The 24,041-nt window shown below is 41.3% G+C and overlaps 1 protein-coding gene across 3 annotated transcripts in view; it reads left to right on the top strand.

Annotated features, from left to right (window-relative positions):
• NHSL1 (NHS like 1) overlaps positions 1-24,041 on the top strand; it is a 146,192-nt gene that overhangs the window by 93,852 nt on the left and 28,299 nt on the right. For all 3 annotated transcript variants that reach the window (XM_023513490.1, XM_023513491.1, XM_003790287.3), the window contains exon 3: positions 5,929-6,056. In XM_023513490.1, coding sequence (XP_023369258.1) covers positions 5,929-6,056 — 128 coding nt within the window. The remainder of the gene's footprint in view (positions 1-5,928; positions 6,057-24,041) is intronic.

Below are 24,041 nucleotides of genomic sequence, written 5' to 3' on the forward strand. Positions count from 1 at the left end.
AGGCGTATGGCGGGTACCTGTAATCCCAGCTTCTTGGGAAGCTGAGGCAAGAGAATTGCTTAAGCCCAGGAGTTTGAGGTTGATGTGAGCTGTGACACCACAGCACTCTACCCAGGGCAACATAGTAAGATTCTGTCTAAAAAAAAAAAATGTCTAAATAATCCCCCATCCTGGTTTATGCTTTCCAGAGTTTTAGTTACCTACAATTAACCATGGTCCAAAAATATTAAAAGGAAAATTCCATAAACGAGTAAATTTCGAAGTTTTATTTACTTATTTTTAGTTTTTTGAAAATAGGGTATTATTCTGTCGCCCAGGCTGGGATACAGTGGCCTGATCACAGCTTACTGTAGCTTGGGCTCAAGTGAGCCTCCTGCCTCTGTCTCCCACTATAGATGCATGCTACCAGACCTGGTTAATTTAATTTAATTTAATTTAATTTTTTTAAATTTTTTAATGTTTTGAGACAGAGTCTCACTTTGTCACCCTCAATAGAGGCTATGGTATCATAGCTCACAGCAACCTCAAACTCTTGGGCTCAAGTATTCCTCTTGCCTCAGCCTCCCGAGTTAGTTGGGATTACTGGTGCCTGCCACAACACCCAGCTATTTGTAGAGACAGGCTCAGGCTGATCTTGAACTCCTGAGCTCAAGCAATCCACCTGCCTTGGCCTCCCAAAGTGCTAGGATTACAGGTGTGAGCCACCATGCTTGGCCATGCCTGGTTAATTTTAAAAAATTATATTTTTATAAAAATGTGGTCTCACTATGTTTCTCAGGCTGGTCTCAAACTCCTGGCCTCAATTGATTCTCCCACCTCAGCCTCACAAAGTGTTAGGATTACAGGTATGAACCACTGCACTCAGCTGCCAGCCATGTTTTAAATTGCTTGCCATTCTGAGCAGTGTGATGAAATCTTGCAGTGTCCTGGTCCACCCTGCCTGGGTGTCTGTGGCCACCCACTAGTGAGTGAGTAGCTTTCTCAGTGATCAGGTAGGTGACCAGGTTGACAGTCATGGTATCACAATGCTTGTGTTCAGGTCACCCTTAGTTTACTGAATAATGGCACCAAATGACCAGAGTAGTGAGGCTGCCCATTTTGTTATGCCAAAGAGAAGCCAGCCATCGAGTGCTTCTTTTAAGTGAAGAGGTGAAAATCTTCCACTTAATGGAGACAGAAAACACCTGAAACATAGCTGAGGTTGCTAATATCTATGGGAAGAACAAACCTTCTGTTCATGAAATGATAAAAGGAAAAGAAACTCGGGCTGGTTTTTGCTGTGGCCCCTCAACCTTATCATAGGCAGGGACGTCCAGGAAGAAAACAGAGTGGTTAGACTTGCATACTGTCTGCGGCCTCAAGGTATCTACTCTGCGTCTTGGAATGTAAATTATATTAAAAAATCGAACATCTTGAAGAATAGCTTAATGCATAAAAGCTTGGAGGCCAATGCAGTACTAAATTCATGCCATGGTCAAAGGACCATCTAGCTCTGTAACGTTATTTTTTTCTTTTATATTTAAAACTTTGGTCTACCAAGAAATGTATTCCCATTGTCTTTGTGCTACAGAAAATGGTTTGACATGAAAGGAAGGAGGAGCAAATTTGTGATTGGGAAACCAGAGGACAGAACGAACAGTGATACCTTTATCCAAGCAGCGCCATGACAACAAGAACACAGTTTTACTCCAAATTTCTTTGCAAGAAGAGAGTGTGTTAAAGATAGCTCTTCTGTTCCATTAGTGTCTTGTTTCTAGCCTGTGGTTGCTGGCATAACTTGGCTTTAAATTATGCTCTGCCTTGGAGTTTCTCTCTCAGTTTAGTGTTTGAAAAGTCTTTGTTTATTCATGATGGCTTGCTCTGACTTACAACTCACTCCCTAGACAATAAGCTCCATTTTTAATAAATAAAGCCATGGTTTTGAGCTCTGTTGCAACTTGTCCAGAGGAAATTGCAACTTGTCAAGAGGAAATTTTCCTCGATTTCCTTTACAGTTGGAATAAGTGACAATGGAATTTGATGAGTTTATTAGATTTCAGTAATTTGATAAGTACAAAATTTGGTCATCTGCCCTAAGTTCATGCTGCCTTGCTTATTAATCTTTAGATTTAGCATCATATTTCACTTATGAAATATTGCTGTTGTTACTGTAATAATACTGGTTATATAGTATTATATAGTAGTAATAGTATTACTATTAATAGTAGTAGTTATATTACTATTCAGACATTTCTGTGACATAAACTTAATGGTGCAGAAAAGATGCATTTATCTTTTTAACTGGGCTCAAAAAGGTGACACACACTAAAGGTAGTGATAATTGCCACCCTGTCATGCTTTTACTTTTTTATTTTGCAGTTTGGCCAGAGTTGGGTTTGAACCCACTACCTCTGGCGTATGGGGCTGGCGCCCTACTCCTTGAGCCATAGGCACCGCCCAACACCCTGTCATGCTTTTAATACATGATGTGGATAACAACTTTGCAGTATTGGTCTTTTAAAATTTGACATTGTGTCCAGTTATTTTGGCTATTTTACATATTACTACCAAGAGTATCAAACTGATAATCACCCTTAGAAATGATCTCACCTATTAGTTTTATTTCCCTTTTTTTTTGAGACAGAGCCTCAAGCTGTCGCCCTAAGTAAAATGCCGTGATGTCACAGCTCACAGCAACCTCCAACTACTGGGCTTGAGTAATTCTCCTGCCTCTGCGTCCCAAGTAGCTGGGACTACAGGCGCCCACCACAACACCCAGCTATTTTTTGGTTGTAGCCATCATTGTTGTTTGGCGGGCCCGGGCTGGATTCGAACCTGCCAGCTCAGGTGTATGTGGCAGGCGCCTTTGCCACTTGAGCCACAGGCGCTGAGCCTATCAGTCTTATTTCCTAGAAGAGATCTCTTTTCTGAACACAATCTTAAATGGTACATAGAACATAAGACATATTTTTAAAAGTAATGTTTGAGGAGTGTTAAGTTTTGTACTCTGTCAGTATAACTTACAGAGTTAATTAATGGGGCATAAAAAGACACTTTGGAATAGCAAAAGGACTTAGTTTAAATGGACCTTGGTCTGCACCTTATCTCTGTTTTATGTGTAAAATATTTGAAAACCCTGTGAGTTACATAGATGAGTAGCTGCAAGTGGTTAGCAGTTTATATTGGTTTATTTTACAAGGTTCACCCTAATCCTTAGAAAACTTCAGTTTACAGAGATAGCAAGAACAGTTTTATTTTCTAGGACCACAGGAAAGTTAATTTTGCTACACAAGTTAATGAATTATTTCCCTGCATTGTGTTAAAACCTGGTGTGTAACTCTTGAACTTGAGTGTTACTTGTCATCATAGCTAGTTGTTCAAGGTAAATCAAATCAAATATTGGCAGAATTCCAGAACTCTGCAGAAAACACTGTTTAAAAACTACTAATCAGGCTCAGTGCCCATAACTCAGTGGTTAGGGTGCTGGCCACATGGACCTGGGCTGGTAGGTTCATCAACAACAATAACAAAAAAATAGCCGGGCATTGTGGTGGGCACTTGTAGTCTCAGCTATTTGGAAAGTTGAGGCAAGAGAATCATTTAAGTCCAAGAGCTTGAGGTTCCTGTGAGCTGTGATGTCACAGCACTCTACCCAGGGCAACAACTTGAGACTCAATCTCAAAAAAAAAATAAAAGAAAGGGCTCAGTGCCTGTGGCTCAAGCAGCTAAGGTGTCAGCCACATACACCTGAGCTGGCAGGTTCGAATCCAACCCAGGCCCACCAAACAACAATGATGGCTGCAACCAAAAAATAGCCAGGCATTCTGGCGGGTGCCTCTAGTCCCAGCTACTTGGGAGGCAGAGGCAGGAGACTCGTTTGAGCTCAGGAGTTGGAGGTTGCTGTGAGTTATGATGTTACGGTACTCTACCCAGAGCGACAGCTTGAGGCTCTGTCTCAAAAAAAAAAAAAAAAAGAAAGAAAGAAAGAAAGAAAGCAAAATTGCTACTCATGCTTTATGCAACATTGTCTTTATGGCATTATAGATTCTGGTTGTACTATTTATTTTAAAAACTATCAAATGTTGGAGAAAATGTGAAAATATTTTGCATTATAAAGGGTTAGATTGGTGAGTTCTCATTTAAAAGGTGTTCTGGAAGTTTCAGAACTTTAAAGAAAAATCTGTTTCTGTCAACAACACAAGTAGTTGCCAGCTCCAGACAACAAGTTGTTTAACCTGCAGGTAACTGAAGCGGCATTATTTGACTGCATTTTTTTAGTTAGCTTGGCATTCTGTTAGAGCCTAATTTTTATCTGATTTGCAGGTCTGAGTTGGAAACTTTCTGTATCCACTCCCGCTGTGAGGTAGCAAAGGAAAATGAAGATTTTTTTTATTCCCTGGCTTATTTAAAATTAGTCTAATATTTTTATTCCTCCACTGAAGTGACACTGTCTCTTCTATGAGAAAGAATCATAGATTCTAATGTTAGAAAGACACTCTGAAGATGCCCTAGTTTAGTTCTGTGTTTGTAGGTGAATGGTTTTGTAAAGCTGTGCAGAGAAAACTTTTCCAAAACCGAGCACATTTTGTGTTCCTTTAGAAAACTGGATATTTAAAGGAACTCTGTGGCTAATCTTTTGTGAGGCACCTGCTCCTTTGTGTGTCTAGCTTTAAAGAGCCATTAGAACTTTTCTTAGAGCAGTTTCCCACTGATGAGAGTGGTCAGTGCAGTAGTTCCCTTAGAAGAAAATCCTAGTCTCCATACAGCCCATGTCCCTAGGCCCTGCAGTCCAGGGTACCATGGCCCCTGGATACCTATCACTTGGTTGTGCCAGGCATTCCTCTGTGGACTGGCAGACATCTTGGTTGTACCAGGTATTCCCCTGGGGACCGAGTGGCACCTGGCTTCCTGTTAAATTCCATGCGGCATTTATAGGCTGTTTGGCATCAAAATTAAGTTGAGAACTAAAAATAAAAGGAGAGCATTGTAATTCATGGTCTCTTGTGTCACTTCCAGCTGATGAGCCTAGGAGAAAAAACATGGCATAAGAATTGCTTGGGTCTTGCTCTGTCACACAGGCTGAAGTGCAGATACGATCACAGCTCAATGTAACCTCAAACTTCTGGGCTCAAGCAATCCTCCCACCTTACCTTTTAAGATAACTAGGACTATTTTTTGTAGAAACACAGGATATTGCTGTGTTTTGCAGGCTGATCTTGAGCTCCTGACCTCAAGCAATCTTCCTTCGTTGGCTTCCCAAAGCTCTGGGATTATAGGAGTGAGCCACTGTGCCTGGTCTGTATTTTTTTTTTGAGACAGAGTCTCACTTTGTCACCCTTTGTAGAGTGCTATGGCATCATAGCTCACAACAATGTCCAACTCTTGGGCTCAAGAGATTGTTTTGCTTCAGCCTCCTGAGTAGCTGGGACTGCCGGTGCCTGCTACTACGCCCAACTGTATTTTAGAGACAAGGTCTTAAACCTGTGAGCTCAGGCAATCCATCTACCTCAGCCTTCCAGAGTGCTTGGATTACAGCTGGCCTTTTTTTTTTTAATATGGAATAACATAATCAATTCTTTTGTATCAGAAATTATAGAATAGTAATTAAGACACTGGGTTAATATTCCAAGTCCACTGCTTACTTGCATCACATTATAGTAGGAATAATACATTTATTCTAAACTTCAATTTACTATGAGTAAAGTGGAGTTAATGATAGTATCTACCTTATAGGGTTGTGACCTCTGAAGATAATACATTCAAAGTGTTTTAATAGGTATGTAGCAGGTGCTTTAATAATTCTTAGTTGTATTTAATATCATATCCGTTATTAATATTATTATTTTAAAATCTGTATTTTTTCAGTATTACTGAAAACAATTAAGTGAAGAAGAGTAAAAATTCTGGTTTTTAATGGCCCTTCTGCCCTCTCCGCCTTTACCTCCGCAGAATGTGATAAGTTGCGGCACGATGGCTACCGAAGTTCTCAGTACTATTCTCAGGGACCCACCTTTGCGGCCAACTCCAGCCCAGTCTGTGATGATTATCAAGATGAAGATGAAGAAACAGATCAAAAGGTAAGGCTTCCAAGTTCAACACGCAGCCCTGGATGGATCCCAGAGCAGAGAAATGGCACATGTGGGGGAAAAAACTGGTGAAATCAGAATAAAGTCTATGTTTAGGTAATAGTATTGTCCCAAGTTAATTGGTTGGTTTTAACAAACATACCATGATTACGTAAGATACCACGAAGAAACTGGATGGAGGGCATACAAGGAACTGTCAGTACTATCTTTGCATCTTTTCTGCAAATATAAAATAATTCTAATTGAAAAAAGCAAAGTGAGAATCCAAGCAATTCCTTTAAAGAGACATAAAATGAGGATATTTGTCCATTTCAAATATTCTCTTTTGGTTGGAAAAAATAAAGATCTTATTTCTGTGGCTTTGTTTTTCATATGACCAAGAACCAAGTTATATCATAAAGAAGAACTTTAAGTATAGTAGCAAAAGCCACTGTTTCACAGTGATCAGTGTTTTCAATGCAAATTGAACATAAGCAATTCTTTTAGTTACTATTAGTGCATTGGCCAATTTCTTTAGTGACATCTAACATTGGTAGTTTCCTTTTTCTTTCCCATCTCCTCTGATATGCACAAACTACTTAAGAGAAGTGTAATTTCTCCGTACTAAATGCATATAAGAGAATAAAAATGTATGGAGATTTTGATTGATGTAGTTAGATTTTTATTTTATTGAGCAATGTGGACTGACACTAGAATTACTTAAATAAGATTTGATGAATAACATTTCATGTAAAAACCATTTTTAATTCATCTAAAAACTTTTAGTGGAATTAGTTCCATACATAAAGGCCTTATTAAAAACCATCATTCAGAATTTATTATCCTTTTCATCAAATAGGTAACTTTACAGAACAAAGTAAGATAATTGTTGATCAAGAAATGGGAAATTACTATCTTAATTTTTTTTTTTTTTGGAGGCAGAGTCTTACTTTGTCTCCCTCAGTAGAGTGCTGTAGCATCACAGCTCACAGGAACCTCCAGGTCTTGGGGTTAGGCGATTCTCTTGCCTCAGCCTCCCAAGTAGCTGGAACTACAGGCGCCTGCCACAGTGCCCAGCTAGTTTCTTTTTGCAGTTGGTGGGGGCTTGGTTTGAACCCACCACCCTTGGTATATGAGGCTGGAGCCCTACTCAGTAAGCCACAGGCACCACCTTTAGTTTTGGTTTTCAAATAGTTGACATCATAATTATATACATTTATGGGATACAATGTGACATTTTTGATAATATATATATTGTAGAATAATTAATTGTAGAATATATAATTGTAGAATAATTAATTGAAGCTAATTAATATATCTATCACCTCTGTTATCTATTATTTTTTATGGCAGAACATTTGAAATTTACTCAGTTATTTTGAAATGTATAATGCATTATTATTGACTGTGTAGTAGATCTGAAAACTTATTCCTTCCATCTCTGTTAAACATTGTACTCCCTTTTTTTTTTGAGACAGAGTCTCATGCCACCCTCAGTAGAGTGCGGTGGCATCAAAGCTCACAGCAACCTCTAACGTTTGGGCTTAAGTGATTCTCTTGCCTCTGCCTCCCAAGTAGCCATAACGCCTGGCTAGTTTTTTGTTGCAGTTGTCATTGTTGTTTAGCAGGCCCAGGCCAGGTTTGAGCCTACGTGTATGTGGCCAGCGCCCTACTCACTGAGCTACTGAGCTACAGGCGCCGGCCGAAACATTGTACCCTGTGATCAACAACTCCATCCATAGTCCTTCCCTCCCCACTCAATTTTTTTTTTTTTTTTTGCAGTTTTTGGCTAGGACCAGATTTGAACCCGCCACCTCCAGTATATGGGGCCAGTGCCCAACTTCTTGAGCCATGGGTCCCACCCCCAAACCCAAATTTTTATTACAGAATGTTTTTCTTATTTCTTTAAAGGTAATCTTTTTTTTTTTTTTGAGTCAGAGCCTTAAGCTGTCCCCCTGGGTAGAGTGCCATGGCATTACAGCTCACAGAAACCTCCAACTCCTGGGCTCAAGCGAGTCTCCTGCCTCCGCCTCCCAAGTAGCTGGGACCACAGGCGCCAGCCACAACGCCCGGCTATTTTTTGGTTGCAGCCGTCATTGTTGTTTGGCGGGTCCGGGCTGGGGATTCGAACCCGCCACCTTAGGTGTACATGGTTGGCGCCTTAGCCGGTTGAGCTATAGGCGCTGAGCCCAGGTAATCTTTATATATGAGGTTTGTCCTTTGACTTTGAGCATACAAAGACAATATCTCACCTTAATGGGAAAAGCAGCTGTTATAAAATGAGTCTAATCTTTAATTTTGAAAACTTTTTTCTCTTGATGGTATGGATAGGGCAAGTGAAAATCAGAAGGTGAATTGTATAGTGAGACTTTGTTTATCCAGCTATACCTCAGCCTTACACTAATGCTCAGAGAAGAAAGAAAAGTTTATAATGGCTCAGTGTCCGTAGCTCGGTGAGTAGGGAGCCAGCCACATACACCGAGGCTGGTGGGTTCAAGTCCAGTCCGGGCCTGCTAAACAATAATGACAACTGCAACCAAAAAATAGCCTGGCCATCATGGAAGGCACCTGTAGTCCCAGCTACTCAGGAGGCTGAGGCAAGAGAATTGCTTAAGCCCAAGAGTTTGAGGTTGCTGTGAGATGTAATGCCCCTGCACTCTACCAAGGGTGACAAAGTGAGACTCTATCTCAAAAAAAAAAGAAGTTTATAATGGGGCCCAGTAAGACAGAGATGATTTCTGAGAACAGTATGATTGTACAAGTTGTGAGTATGAAGCAGTATAGCGTCCCTATATCCCAAGATCTTCTGGAAAATGGAAAAATAGGGTTTTTTTGTTTTTTTATTGCCTAGAAAAATAGTTTCTAAGTTCTTACATTGCTCTTTTAGCTATTGTGACATTCAACTCTGTAGGAAGTTAAGCCTCTGTGAGCTCATCCATTCAGCAATTTATTGAATAATTACTGCTAAGTGGGCGGTGCCTGCTGCTCAGAGGAGTAGGGCACCAGCCCCATATGCCGGAGGTGGCGGGTTCAAACCCAGCCCCGGCCATAAGAAATAATAGTAAGAATTACTGCTAAGTGAACTTTGGCCCTAAATCAGAGTCTTCGTTAATCTTTGAGCCCTTACTGACAATCTCTAGATCATGGTGAAGCATTCTTGCAGCCGAGCTGTACAGCCACAGTGACCATCATTTGAGACCCAGATTCATTTCTCAACGTGTTACAAAAAAGAGCTCCTTAAGCATAGAATTATAATTTATTTGTGAAATGAATTAAGCACCTCCTGTGTGCCAGGGAGTGTTTTAGGTATTAGTGATGTGACAGTGAACCACACAGAAGAAAGCCCTGCCCTCAATGGGGCTTAATTTCACGGGAGACACTAGGAACAAATATAGTCCCTGTTGCCAGGGATGTGTGCTGAGAGGTGCACTGGGAGGTGACTTCATCGTGTGCGTACGTCATAGAGCCTGTCTACACATATCCAAGTGGTGCAGCCTCCCCAGGCCGAGGCTAGATGGGACAGCTCATTGCTCCCAGACTGCAAACCTCTACAGTAGGTTACTGTGCTGTGGGCACACACAATTACTGTGCTGTGGGCAACACAACAATACTGTGTTTCCCCGAAAATAAGACACCTTATATTTATTTTTTCTCACGAAGACACATTAGAGCTTATTTTCAGGGAATGTCTTATTTTTATTAAGTATAATACAACAATCTACATTTATTCAAATACAGTTAAGTCGTCATCTTCTGGAACCTCACGGGGGAGCCGACCTTGTTGGTGGGGCTGGCGCTAGTGATGTGTGAACTCCTTTCCCCTAGCCGTTTGCACGTGTGATAGGATGCCTGCGACCACGGTTACCACACGTGCACAGGCTAAAGTGTGAACGGCTTGGAGAAGGGAGCTGTGGCAGATGAAAGGTATTCCAGTCTTCCTTACCACTCTGCACTGAAATGCATGGTGTATCTGCACAGCCACACCCATCACTAGGTCTTATTATCAGGGTAGGGCTTATATTTAACAAATGCATAGAAATCCTGCGAGGGCTTATTTTTTGAGTAGGTATTATTTTTGGGGAAACATGGTATGTATTTGTGTATCTAAACATAGGAAAGACATAGGGAAAATATGGCATAATAATTTAAAAACAGTGCACCTGTATAGGGCATGTATCATGAATGGAGCCTACGGGACTGGAAGTTGCTCTGAGCAATTCATTGAGTTACTGCCGAGTGAATGTGAAGGCCTAGAACATTACAGTGCCTCCTGGAGACTTTATAAACACTGGGGACTTAGGTTACACTAAATTTATAAAGGTATTTTCTTTCTTCATTAATAAATTAACCTTAACTTTTATAACTTTTTAACTTTATAAGCTTTTAAAACTGTTTAACTTTATGATTCGTGTAATAACTTAGTTTTAAAACATACTATACAGGGGTGGTGCCTGTGGCTCAAAGGAGTAAGGTGCTGGCCCCATATGCCAGAGGTGGCAGGTTCAAACCCAGCCCCAGCCAGTAACTGCAAAAAATAAATAAATAAATAAAAATACTATACAGCTGTATAAAAATATTTGCTTTCTTTACCTTTTTTCTTACAAGCTTTTTTTTTTTTTTAACTTTTAATCTTTTTGGTTGAAAAGGAAGGCACAAACACATACATTAGCCTAAGCCTACACAGGGTCAGAATCACCCTTCTCACTATCTTTCACCCCTACATCTTGTCCCACTGGAAGGTCTTCAGGGGTGGTGACATGCACGAAGTTGTCATCTCATCTGCTATAAGAACACCTTTTTCTGGAATATCTCCTGAAGGATCTGCTTGAGGCTAATTTTTTTTTTTTTTGAGACAGAGCCTCAAGCTGTCCCCCTTGTTAGAGTGCTGTGGCATCCAGCTAACAGCAACCTCCAACTCCTGGGCTCAAGCGAGTCTCCTGCCTCAGCCTCCCAAGTAGCTGCAACCACCACAACACCTGGCTATTTTGTGGTTGCAGCCATCATTATTGTTTGGTGGGCCCAGGCTGGATTCGAACCCGCCACCTTAGGTGTATGTGACTGGCGCCTTAGCTACTTGAGCCACAGGCACCAGGCCTTAAGGGTTTTATAAGTAAAAGGAGTAAACTCTAAAATAATGATAAAACATATAGCACAGTAAATATGCAATATAAACAGTAAAATAGTCACTTATCTTTACCAAGCATTCTGTACTGTACATGACTGTATGTACTAGACTTTTATATGACTGGCAGCAGTAGGTCTGTTTACAAGAGCATTACCACAGACACGACAGTACTATATCGTCCCATGGTGTTCTGACAGCTACATCACTGGGCAATAGAAATTTGTCAGCTCCATAATGATCTTACGGGACCACTGTGGTCTATGCGGTCCACTATCGACTGGCCCGTCATTACACAGTGCATGACTGTAAATTGTGCTATATTAGAAAGTGGCACGTGCTCTGACGTAAAATCAATCAGAGGAGAGGGTGGTTGCAATTTTAAATTAAAAGGATAGGTTTTATTGAGCAAAGAGGAAAAAGAAGTTTCACTGAGCCCAGAGGTAAACGGAATTGAAAGAGCGAGCCACACAAAAATCATGTGTTTCTGAAAGAATGTTCCAGAAAGAGGATTCAGCCACTATAATGAACATTTTTTAGGGACCAGTGTTCTATATCAGATACTGCAAAATGCAAAGATGAATAAGATATCTATACTTGTCTTAAGGAACAAACATTTTTATGTATGGCCTCCTGCAGTAAGTGTTTGGTGTATATTAATATGTGAAAAAGATTCTCCTGACTAGGGCAGCCAGGAAATGGGGAAGGGATTAGGAGACAGTGCTGTATGTAAGGAGAGTAGGCATAGGACTTACAACAGGCAGGAGGGTACTGAGGACCTAGAGCAAAAGAGTAGCTGTGTAAATGTTGAGGAAGTGGTCAGTTAAGAGGCTGGTGGCATTCTAGGAGTTAGGGGACCAATTTCTAGTTTGTTGTGTTTCCATGGATGTATCACAGGCCCTTCAGGGCATTAATTTCCTTTTATAGAAAATGGAGAGTGGAATAAACTTGCCACCTGCGATCTTTTTTAACAAGCCCTTCATTCATTCATTTGCTCAAATGTTTATTCAGCACCTCCAGTGTGCCAAGCATTGTTCTAGTTCCTGAGAAGCTGTCCAGTGAACAAGACAAAGTCCCCACCATCAAAGGGATGGTGAACAAACAAGTGTAATATTACACCAGGTCTTGATAAGTGTTATAAAGATAAACAATGGTGAGCGGAGTTCTAGAGTGATGGGACTAACATTTCAGATTGTATGTCCAAGAAGGACCCTGTGAGTTGTCATTAGAGCAGACCTTGAGGTGAAGTGTGAGAACGCCACGTGAGCAAAGCCCTGATGACTGCAGTGTGGTTACCCTGCACGAGGAGTAGCCAGAAAGAGCAGGTGGGCACCCAGGAAGAGGGTAACACTGCCTTCAACCAAGGGCCAGGTCACATAGGCTCTAACTGGCCATGGGAAAGATTTTGGATTTTTTGTTCCTGGGTAAGATAAGGAGTTCCTGGAAAGCCTGAGCAGAGAAGTAACAGGATCTGGTTTACTATTTCGTATGATTTATCTGGCCATTGCGTGAGGATTAAACCACCGAGAATGGAGGGTAGACACAGAGAGACAGGAGCTATTGCAGTAATCCAGACAAGAGATGGGCGATGGTGGCTGGACCAGGTTGGCAGGGGGAGCGATTCTAGGTTTATTTTTAAAGTGGGTCTTACAGGATGCTGAAGTCAGGAGGCAAAGAGAAGAGTTGAGGGTGACTCCCTCTGCTGTGTTTCCAGCATGGTTCCTCTAGAATCTCTTTACAGAAATTACTTGGCCCACCCTCTTCATGTCCATGCTTGTCCTTCCCTGCTGATGCAACATGGGCCACCTGTATTCACTTCTTTGCACGCCACATTCAACTGTGCCAACTCCACTCCTGCCGCTTCCCTGCCAAATCCCAGCTCTAGTTTGATGCAGCTCTACCCCACTTTGCACTAACGCCTGATTAACTAAATGAGGCTAGGGAAAAACACCAGGTTACGTTTGCTAGTCTCGCTATAAATGTATGACCTCCAGTCTAAAGTGCCACCCAGCAACACTGCTATATTCTTTGCTTTTCTGAATTATATTTTACACCTTCTCAAATCTCCCTACACTTTCTCTGTTTCAGTTACAGATCCTGTCTGCTGTGGTTTGGATGTGGTTGTCTTGTTCAACTCATTTTGAAATGTGATCCCAGTGAAGTGATGTGGGAAGGCGGAGCCCATTGGGAAGTGTTTGCATTGAGGGGGCAAATCCCTCCTGAATGGCTCGGTCGTACCCCGAGTGAGAGACTGGATTGGTTCTTGCAGCTGTCACTTCCTGTGAGAGTGGGTGATATAAAGGCAGGGTTCCTCAGATTTTCTTCTCTGCATGTATCTGCTTCCGTGTGTGACAGCACGAAAGCCCTGACCAGAAACCGGGTCCATTCCCTTGAACTTCTCAGCCTGCAGAACCATGAGCTAAATACCAGTCTCGGGTATTTATAGCAACACAAAGGGATCTAGACTCTTTCCTTGACATTTACTATGCCGTGAACATAAAAGCAGTCAGTAGTCTTATCTTTTCAAATTGCTTGAATTTCTTCCTTTGTGTTCTCTTTTCTGCCATTGCAATGGGTGAACAGCCCTGGTGCATCAGAGATCAGGGCACAGCACATAGTAGGCATTCAGTATTTCTCAACTGGGATGAATGAGGCAGCCTCTCATGGACTTCATGCTTGCAGTCCATCCCTGTCTCTTTGGCCTACTCAGTCCTCCTGATTACATCACATCCATCATCATACAAACATGAGATATTTTCTTTCATCTTGAGCAAAGCCTCCTGTGACCTTTCCTGCCCTCCAGTTTGTACCACTTTTTCAGGGTCTCTTTATAATAAAACTTCTCCAAAGAAAACCGTCTAGACTGGCTGTTTCCACTGCCTTTCCTCACAGTCTCTGTTGAAGCCCCTCCAAACTTTCATCCCAAACATAGCACGAAACTATTCTTGTTAAGTCTATCAGTCACCTCCATGTTGCCAAATCTAATAGTTAATTCTCAGGCCTCATTTTCCTCAACCTCTCAGCAGCATTTGACATTGTTGATGATTTTTTTTTTTTTACTTTGTGCCCTGGGTTGAGTGCTATGGCATCATAGCTCACGGCAACTTCACATTCTTAGGCTTAAATGATCCCTTTGCCTCAGCCTCCCAAGTAGCTAAGACTACAGGCACCTGCCACAATGCCTAGCTAATTTTTCTATTTTTAATAGAGATGAGGCCTCAGTTTTACTTAGGCTAATCTCAAACTCTGTGAGAGCTAGGAGTACACTTGTGAGCCACCATGCCCGACCTTGTCTTGTTCCTGATTATTTTCTTTCTTTTTTTTTTTAGAGATAGTCTTACTTTGTCACTCTTGGTAGAGTGCTATGGTGTCACAGCTCACAGCAACCTCCAGTCCTTGGGCTTAGGCGATTCTCTTGCCTCAGCCTCCCAACTAGCTGGGACTACAGGTGCCCAGCACAATGCGTGGCTATTTTTTTGTTGTTGCAGTTTGTCTGGGGCCGGGTTCGAACCTGCCACCCTTGGTATATGGGGCTGGCGCCCTACTCAGTGAGCCACAGACGCCGCCCATCATGATTATTTTCCTCATAGAACACTTCCATTCATTGGCCTTTGTGACATCATACACTTCTGGTTTCCCCCTTCCCTTACTAGCCATTGCCTCTCAGTCATTTGGTAAATGCTCCTTTTCTTCCAAATATCTAAAAGTTGGTACAGACCTGGGGCTCAAACCTTGTCCCTCTGCTTCTCTGTAATAGTCTCACTCCTTGGGTGATTTCATTGAGTCCTCTGGTTATAAGTTTACATCTCTATCCCAGACTCATACATTTATCTAGTTACTGTCTGTCTCTGCTTCAGTGGCTTCCAGGTAACAGACGTGACCTAATCCAAACATGTGATTATAACACACCTCTTCCAAAAACTACCTTTCCTTGCATAGTCTCCCCGTCAGTAAACCACAACTCCATGCTGCCAGTTAAAGTAAAAATCACTATGCTATGCAAAAAGCAAACTGCTTTCCTTCCCACTGGCCCTTGGTGATCCTAGCTCAGCCTTCCTTCACTACCATTCCTGTAATCACCCCTGCTGGGCTTAATATCCATCAGGCTGGTCCATCTAACACCTGCCTGAGCCACCTACTCTCGTGGACACACTCCCTGACCTAAGCATGGCAGGACAGCTGAACTGAGGTTTGAGAGATGGCTCACAAACTGATACTCCTTCAGGATTTGCTGAAGGTGTGGGAAAAAGAAAAAAACACAAGTGTGCCCAGTGATTTTTACTTTAACTGGCAGCATGGAGTTAGCATGTCCAATAGAACAGGACATCAAAACGAGAATATAAAGTCAGGAAATAGAACTAAACCTTCATGAGATTTAGTCTGTCGTCAAGTTGGCATTGGAAACCACGTGGAAATCCAGTAACTGTTAATGGGTTGCAAGCCAGCAGTTTATGGGCCTCTGTGTTAAGACCAAGACCCCTAACTTCAATCCATGTTGTTAAAGTTACCCTAACAGTTGCAATCATGTTAAATTTAGAATATGTAGAAGTCGGTTTGGAGGGAAACTTCTCTTTGGAAAACCCTTTTCTTTTATGTTTCCTAAGTAGGTATTGAGTAGGAGTGGTGCAGCTTGGAGAAAGAACAGTGATTATATAGAAGAGAGGACGCCTAAGTTAATAAACGCTTTTAATTTGACATCAAAAGAAGTATTTACAATGAAACTCATCTCATTTGCATCCAACAAATATTAAACATATCCACTAGGTGCTTAGGAGGAAGCACTTTCCTAAAATGAGCATTGCTAATAAAGCAAAGGTTAAGTATACATAAATTAGAAAAGCAAACCTCGGAGGCATCTATTCTGGTTCTTTATTCTGGCTAATTGTTCTAGGATAATTATCCTAATTATCCAATGCAGAACACTTACCGAGTAGGACTCTACAATGTGTTTGTGGTATGAAGAAAGGTCTTTCGCTAATGATATCCACATATATCTCTGATGTTCAAAGTGGTGATGTAGTATAAAATATTGTTTAAATATATTGTATATATATCATATAAACAGTAAGCATGATGCATAGGAAAATGCTGTTGGCTAAGGAATTTAGAAATTCCCCCAAATACTACACACCTTTTTATTCAACGGTGAAATCAAAGAGTAAGTTATTATTTTTTGTTCTAGTCTTCACTTTTCTCCCCCCTGCAATTTTCAGGGGGTACTACCCGGTACTACCAAAGAGGTTCTTGCCGCTGAAGGGAGAACAGGTATAGGTGCCAAAATACTTCCTGTAAGTTGATGGGGAATTTCTTCCAACTGCCGTTGTCAGGGGTTATATTTGATGATATGTTCACTGAATCTGGGAAACGTTCACAGAGGCCCCATTGTCTTAGCAGAAAGGATGTCAGTCTTGAGTTATTCAATCTCTTGTATAAAATTCACCTCTAAAGAGATATATTAGACATGAATTTTGGCAACAAACAGTTGGCTCTAATGATAGTGATAGACACCAAAATTTACCTTTCTGTTTCCTGTTATTCTTTGAACTAGCCTCTTGGTTCTGTTTTAGGCCTTATTGATAGGAAATATTTAAATCAAAGGAAGACTTTGAAGAAGAAAAAAGGGCCATGGGCTTGCTCCTGGAGCTGTAAATGTAGCAGGCTTACTGAACACGAAGCTGGAGAAGACAGGCTTGGGGCAGCTTTCTCCCCTGTTGAAGCTGTGTGGCCTTGAGGAAGTTGCTTTCCTCTGTGAGTTTCACTTTCCTTGACTGTAAAGAGATAGAAGCCACCTGGCTCTGGTTTGCTCAGTCCAGCCCTGGTTTGCAGCTGCTATTCTGTGTAATTATTAATTGCACCCCCATTCACTCTCAGAGGTGTTCTGGTTTTGATAATAAATTACATGGTTATCCTATCTCCCTTAGAGAGTTGTCGTGAGGCTGAAGTGAATTAGTGTCTGTGGAACTCCCCAGCACAGGGCAGGGCACATAGTGTATGCTCAAATGACAATGTCAGGTATTTAAACTAAACTGCCTTGGTTTTTCAAACCAGACTCCCAGAAAACGACTAAGTAGACCGTTGCCATTTTTATGAAAATTTGGCCGCTCCCCCACTCATCCTGTCTTTTATTTCACCCACATAGAATTTCCTGCCCACAATAATCAGTTTGAGAGGCAACACCTAACACATGCTGATCATCATGGCCTTACAGGTCATCCAGGGTAAGACCACCATGGTCCTGCTGCTGCTCACTTGATAATAACCGTGGAACACGTCAGAACATAGAGCTTTTTCACAAGTTGTATCTTGTTTCCCAAAAGAACCCACATGAAATAGGTATTGTAATAGCTATTACTGTCATTTTAATGGTCCAGAAACAGAGACTCAGAAATACAGAATTACTTTCTCGAGATGGCATGGCTAGAAAGCACCAGCGTGATACACACGTGGGCTTCTCAGAGTTCATTTCTTTCCATCGCAGCATGTCAGTTAAATAAACAAGGGCAAGATGACTGAACTACCCAAGTTCCTTCTCATCGTGCCTGCTTTTGTCACCTCCTATTCCATCTTTGCCTTGTCTGACATCCATTCACTCATTTTATTTTTCCGAAAAACATTTAAGTGCTGCTTGATCCCAGGGCACGGATGCAGTCTCAGGCCTAAGGTAGCTTGTCGTCTAGACATGATGACTCTTAATGCACTGGGTCTCCGTGCGAGTAATTTCAGAAAAGAAACACAAAGGAGTCGATGCCGGCTCTGTGTGCTCGCTGCTCTGCAGTTACGGCACCCTGTTCAGTCTGTACCGTTGCTGGGCAAGCATGAGAAAATTGGGGTCTGCCTTTCTGAGGCTTTACATGTGCAAACCATTGGGGTGTTTGCAGTGACGTGTTCCAGTTTCCTGTGCTGTACATACCCCACGACACTCTAATCAGGCTCTGTTCGCATCTTCCCTCTCTTCTAGATTAGAAGATGGCATCCCTACCTTGTCGATCATCTCTGTGTTCCAGCTTAGAGCCTGGCACATGGAAAGACTCAGGAGCCAGAGACTGAGTTCAGTGCTCTATATGAATATATTCAGTACTTATTGTAACTGTGCAAGGTGGCTTATTTTTGGTTTGTTTTTTTAATTTATGAATTTTAATTCCATATGTGACAGAGTCTCACTGTGTTGCCAGGCTAGAGTGCTATGGCATCAGCTTAGCTCACAGCAAGCCCAAACTCCTGGGTTCAGGCAATCCTCTTGCTTCAGGCAATCCTCCTGAGTAGGTGAGACTTCAGATGCCTCCCACAACACCCCCCCAGTATTTTCTATTTTTGGTAGAGGAGCTCAGGCTGAACTCAAACTCCTGAGCTCAAACAATCCTCCATCTAGCCTTGGCCTCCTAGAATGCTAGCTAGGATTACAGCTGTGAGCCACCACACCCAGCCATGCAAAGTAGCTTTGATAATGCCCATTTCATGAATGAGGTAACTACATCTTGGAGAGATTAGGTCACTTGCTTAAGATCACATAGCTTTTAAATACTGAAAGAATTTCTCTCTGTCTTTCAAAATAGCTTTACTGAGATATAATTTACATAAAATAACCTAAACATATTTAAAATATGCAGTTTAATAAGTTTTTACATATGTATACATGAGACCATCACCGCAATCAAAATAGTGAACTCATCTATCATGCCCAAAAGTAAAACCAAGATTAAAATCCTAATTTATGACTCCAAAGCCCATGTTTTTCTTCTAATAATGAATAGGTGGGAAATAGATCCTTTTGTTAACAGCCCTTTCCTCCTGATCACTGTCTTATTGGGAGGGTTTGAATTGTTCAGATAATACAAAGAATATCTGTGATAATCCAATTGTCTGCCAATAAAAGAATCAATTAAAAAAATGTGGTATTGTAGTGGAATGTATGCCTCAGTGAGGTAAATGAGTTGTAGGCTCACACAACTATGTGGTTATATCTTAGGAAGGAACTTTATATAAGTTAAAGCAAATCTGAACTTTAGTTTAGACGTATTTATATAGACACACGTGCATACCAAGAAGTGAAGTAGTGATAAACGTAAAATCCAAGCTAGGAGGTAGGGAGATGGGATTGGGAGGGCACAGAATAGATGCAGGTTATTAGTAATATTTTAGGTCATGGGTTGGGTAGTGAGTTCTTGAATATTCATTATATTATATAGTTTGTTCTAAAAAGACAATTAAGGCTCAGTGCCCATAGCACAGTGGTTACAATGCCGGCCACGTACACCAAGGCTGGTGGCCAGTTAAACAACAATGACAACTGCAACAACAACAAAAAAAAAGAGCTGTGCATTGTGGCGGGCACCTGTAGTCCCAGCTACTTGAGAGGCTGAGGCAAGAGAATTGCATAAGCCCAAGAGTTTGAGGTTGCTGTAAGCTGTGACTCCATAGCAGTCTACTGAGGGCGACATAGTGAGACTCTGTCTCAAAAAAAATAAAATAAATTTAAAAGATGATTAAAAATAAGGTATTGCTTTGTCAGTTTAAATGTTTGTTTTCTAAATGTTTTCATTCATTTGAGGATTCACTTACTATGAGATAGTTAAAATCCAAAATATTTTATAATTTTAATTCCGTATGTGACAAAGTTTGGAGCTCATGGTAACAAGGCTAGGTTTTTTGTAGAGGGATTAATATAACAAATAGGAAAGAATGAACAATTAAGGTTACTTAATAATGTGGATATAGAAATGGTCTCTTCACCATTGCAGAGTTGCTGGACAGCCCAGGAACTGTGTTTCTGTGTGGATTCATTTCCATTCTTCCAACTTCCAACTTTTTCTGTTATTTCCTCTAGAAAAAAAAGAAAAGGACTATAGAGAGAACATAAATAAGTCAGAATCTCTTGGGCTTCAGGATTCTGAAGGCAGAAAAAGCATACAACCAAAGGGACTGCTAAGTTTTGCCACCTTATAAAACTATTAAGGATCTTGAAATCTAAGAGGCGACACAGGGAGTTTCATTGAATTCCAGGAGGAAAAACACCAAAGACTTAGGGTTCTTCCCCCCCAAAAGTGAATTGGATGTTGTTGTTTTCTTAAACAGTGGTCCATGTAACTTCGTCTGTTTTCTATCTATTTTCATGTGATAATTGCTAAGTGAATGCTAAGTTTAGCTCTGATTCTAATTCAGTTTTCTATTTTTTAAAAAACAAAGCAAATTAAACAAAAGAGATTGAGCCCTGTGTTTCATTGTTAACCCCATTTTTGTATCACTTGGCTGTTCTGAGAAACAGACCATATTTCATGAGACCATCTGAGAAGGAGATCACATTTCAGGCCCTACTGTCCATCTGCTGGGAGCCTGTCTCATTTCCAGACAGGACCTAGTAGTGTCCAAAATGTAAAGCCACACAACTGTGGGTGTTGTGGTGATCTCCTTTTCTAAATGAAGTAATTTGATACAAGGAATTATGGTACCTTATGTTTCATTTGTCATCCTCCATTTCTTCAAGGACCAGGATATGGGGCACTGATGAACACTATTGATCAATTAACAGATCTAAACACTGCTCTTAAATTCTGAAAACAAGGCAATTGTGTGGAGGGTTTTGTTTTTTGAGACAGAGTCTTACTCAGTCACTCTTGGTAGAGCACGATGCCATTGTGATAGCTCATAGCAACCTCAGTCTCTTGGGCTCAAACAATCCTGGTGCCTCAGTCTCCCCAGTAGCTGGGACTACAGGTGCCTGCCACAACACTGGCTGGTTTTTCTGTTTGTAGTAGAGTTGGGGTCTGCTTGCTAAGGCTCATCTCAAACTTGTGAGCTCAGGCAATCCACTCGCCTCAGCCTCCTAGAGTGCTGGAGGGAGCCACCCAAACCAGCCTCACTCTATGTTGAGGGATTCCATCAACATGAAGCATGGCAGTGCTACATGAGTCATTCTTTTCTCTCCACAGGGAGAGTAAGTTGATGAAAATGTATGGCAAGTAAATGACAGTGCCAGGATGCCACTGTGATTTTCCTCCATCTGTTCCACAATGCTAGCTTCTTTAGATTTTCAGAAGGTTTTGTTCTTATTTACAGTACAAGGGGACCTTTTATTTTTTGTCCAGAAAATCTAATAATTTATTGTAAATACTGCCAAATTGTTATTTTACACTGTTTCACAGCAAACACTATGGGGGTCAAATCTGGCTTCTAATCCCAGTTGCCCACTTGTGAACCTTCCAAAAGTTAAAGTTACTTCATTCCTCTGAGTCTCCATTTCCTTAAATATGAAACTAGGCTAACACTATGAAGATTAAGTGAGATAACAATTCCTATAAAACCTGCAACCCAAGGCAAGACATATAGAACTCAGTTATGAAATGACCCTTTAAAGCTAATATTCTGAAATAGTTTGGCATGTAATTGTGATTTAAAGCCTCATGGAACTTAATATTCTTGTGGGAGAAACATGACACATAAAAAAGAGATAAATACCCCAGTTATGTGTACTAAAAAGGAAAAAGAAAACAGAGAAGGGGATTATAAAAGAGAAGTTGAAATTGAATAGGGGCAACAGGTGAGACCCAAACAAGAAGACTCTTGAGTAAACACCAAAAGAAAAAGAAGGTGCTACCTGTGTGAATGCCTGAAACGGAAGAACGTTTCAGGTGGCAGGATGGCACGTGCAAAGGCCCTGCGGCCGGAGCATGCGTGGAATGTACGAAGTACAGCATGGAGGATGGTGTGGCTGGAATAGAATAAATAAGGGCTAGAACAGTAGGAAATGCCATCAGAAAACAGTTGGTCAGTTAGTAGATCATGTAGGGTCTTGTACAGGATAGTAAGAATTTTGAACAGAAGAACAGCATGATCTGAGTTAGATTTTAAAAGGATGCCCTTGGCTGCTGTGTTGAGAATAGGCTCTTGGAAACGGGAGTAGTCGTAGAATGTGATGAATAAGGCAGAAGCACAGAGATCAGCTCAGAGGCCAAGGTAATAATCCAGAGTGTTGCCATATCCATCTTAATGGAGTGATGATGTGATCTGCCAGGAAGATGCTGGAAGTTTTTCTTGTGCCTCTTCTGTGTTTACTGGGAGCAACTGGAGTCATATCCCTGACAGGCATCCGTTCTGACCTTTTGTTTCTCTCCAGGAGGTGGTGGTACTATTGCACGGTCCCATTTGCATATAACTTTACCTGTGCCCTGCTTGTCTGGGGGATTTTCTTGCAAGGGAAGAGAGCACTTTAAGTGGATTCTCTTTCACTTGTCATACTGGAACATTCCTGGTGATCATTCCATGGCAACTGAGCCTCCAGGGCATGCTGTTTCTCACTGAGGGAAAGTTCTCACTGTCCATCAGCTAAAAGAGAAGGTTAGTGGGGCTGATGAGCACCACCGAGAGGCTTCCACATAGAGGATCGGAGTAGCTTCCTGCTCCCTTGGCAGATGTCACATGGGAAAGGGAGCCCTTGTATAAGGGGTAGATAGCTGTTTTCCATCAACCTAAAAGTTTTACTTCTCTTTCTTTTAAACCTTTTTGGTTAGGACTTGTTTCTTATTGCCTTCAAGATTTATACCGTAATTCAAGATTGCCTGAAAAAAGTTGTATCTATGTATCAGGAAATCGGAGTAATTAATTTACTAGATTGAGATTCAAGCTGGGCATGGATCACACCTATAATCCTAGCACTTTGGGAGGCTAAGGCAGGAGGATTGCTTGAAGACCAGTCTGGATAGCACAGCAAGACCCTGTCTTTACAAAAAAATTAAGAAATAAGAAATTAGGGCTCGGCACCTGTAGCTCAGGAGCTAGAGTGCCAGCCATATACACGGAGGCTGGCGGGTTCGAACCCAGCCCGGGCCAGCTAAACAACAATGACAAGTATGACAACTGCAACAACAACAACAACAACAAAATAGCCAAGTGTTGTGGCAGGCTCCTGTAGTCCCAGCTACTTGGGAGGCTGAGGCAAGAGAATTACTTCAGCCCAAGAGTTTGAGGTTGCTCTGAGCTGTGACACTACAGCACTCTACCCAGGGCAACTTAGTAAGACTCAGTCTCAAAAAAAAAAAAAAAAAGAAAGAAAGAAGAAGAAATTAGCTGGGGTTGGTGACACATACCTGTAGTCCCAGCTACTCAGGAAGTTGAAGTATGGAGCCCAGAAGTTCAAGTTACAATGAGCTATGATCAGACCTCTCCACTCCAGCCTATGACCCCCATCTCTAAAAAAATAAAATAATAAAGTGAAGAAATTAGCTGGGCTTGGTGACACATACTGTAGTCTCAGCTACTCAGGAAGTTGAAGTATGAAGCCCAGAAGTTCAAGTTACAATGAGCTATGATCAGAACTCTCCACTCCAGCCTATGACTCTAAAAAAATAAAATAATAAAAAAGTATCAACATGCTAATTAAATATTTTTTAAAAGATTCAAACTCAAGACATGTGGCTTTTACACAAACTTCTATGAAATTCATAAATAAAATTAATTGTAATTTATTTGTGTATGTGTGTGTATGTGAACCTTGAGAAAATACGTATTGTAGACTCGGTGCCTATAGCTCAGCAGCAAGGGCACCAGCTACATACACCAGAGCTGGCAGGTTTAAATCTAGCCCAGGCCTGCCAAACAACAGTGACAACTACAAAAAAATAGCCAGGCATTGTGGCAGGTGCCTGTAGTCCCAGCTACTTGGGAGGCTGAGACAAGAGAATCGCTTAAGCCCAAGAGCTTGAGGTTGCTCTGAGCTGTGACGCCACGGCACTCTACCAAGGGTGACATAGTGAGACTCTGTCTCAAAAAAAAAGAAAAGAAAATATGCATGATAAATCAAACTTAATAAGTGTTAACTGCAAAAAGGTTGAAAATAATTGATGTACTTTAGTATGGCTTAGCTGCTACTATCTCAAAAATTC

The sequence above is a fragment of the Otolemur garnettii genome, unplaced genomic scaffold, assembly GCF_000181295.1.
Source record: "Otolemur garnettii isolate 467f Iridium unplaced genomic scaffold, OtoGar3 scaffold00042, whole genome shotgun sequence".
NCBI classification, from domain to species: Eukaryota; Metazoa; Chordata; class Mammalia; order Primates; family Galagidae; genus Otolemur; species Otolemur garnettii.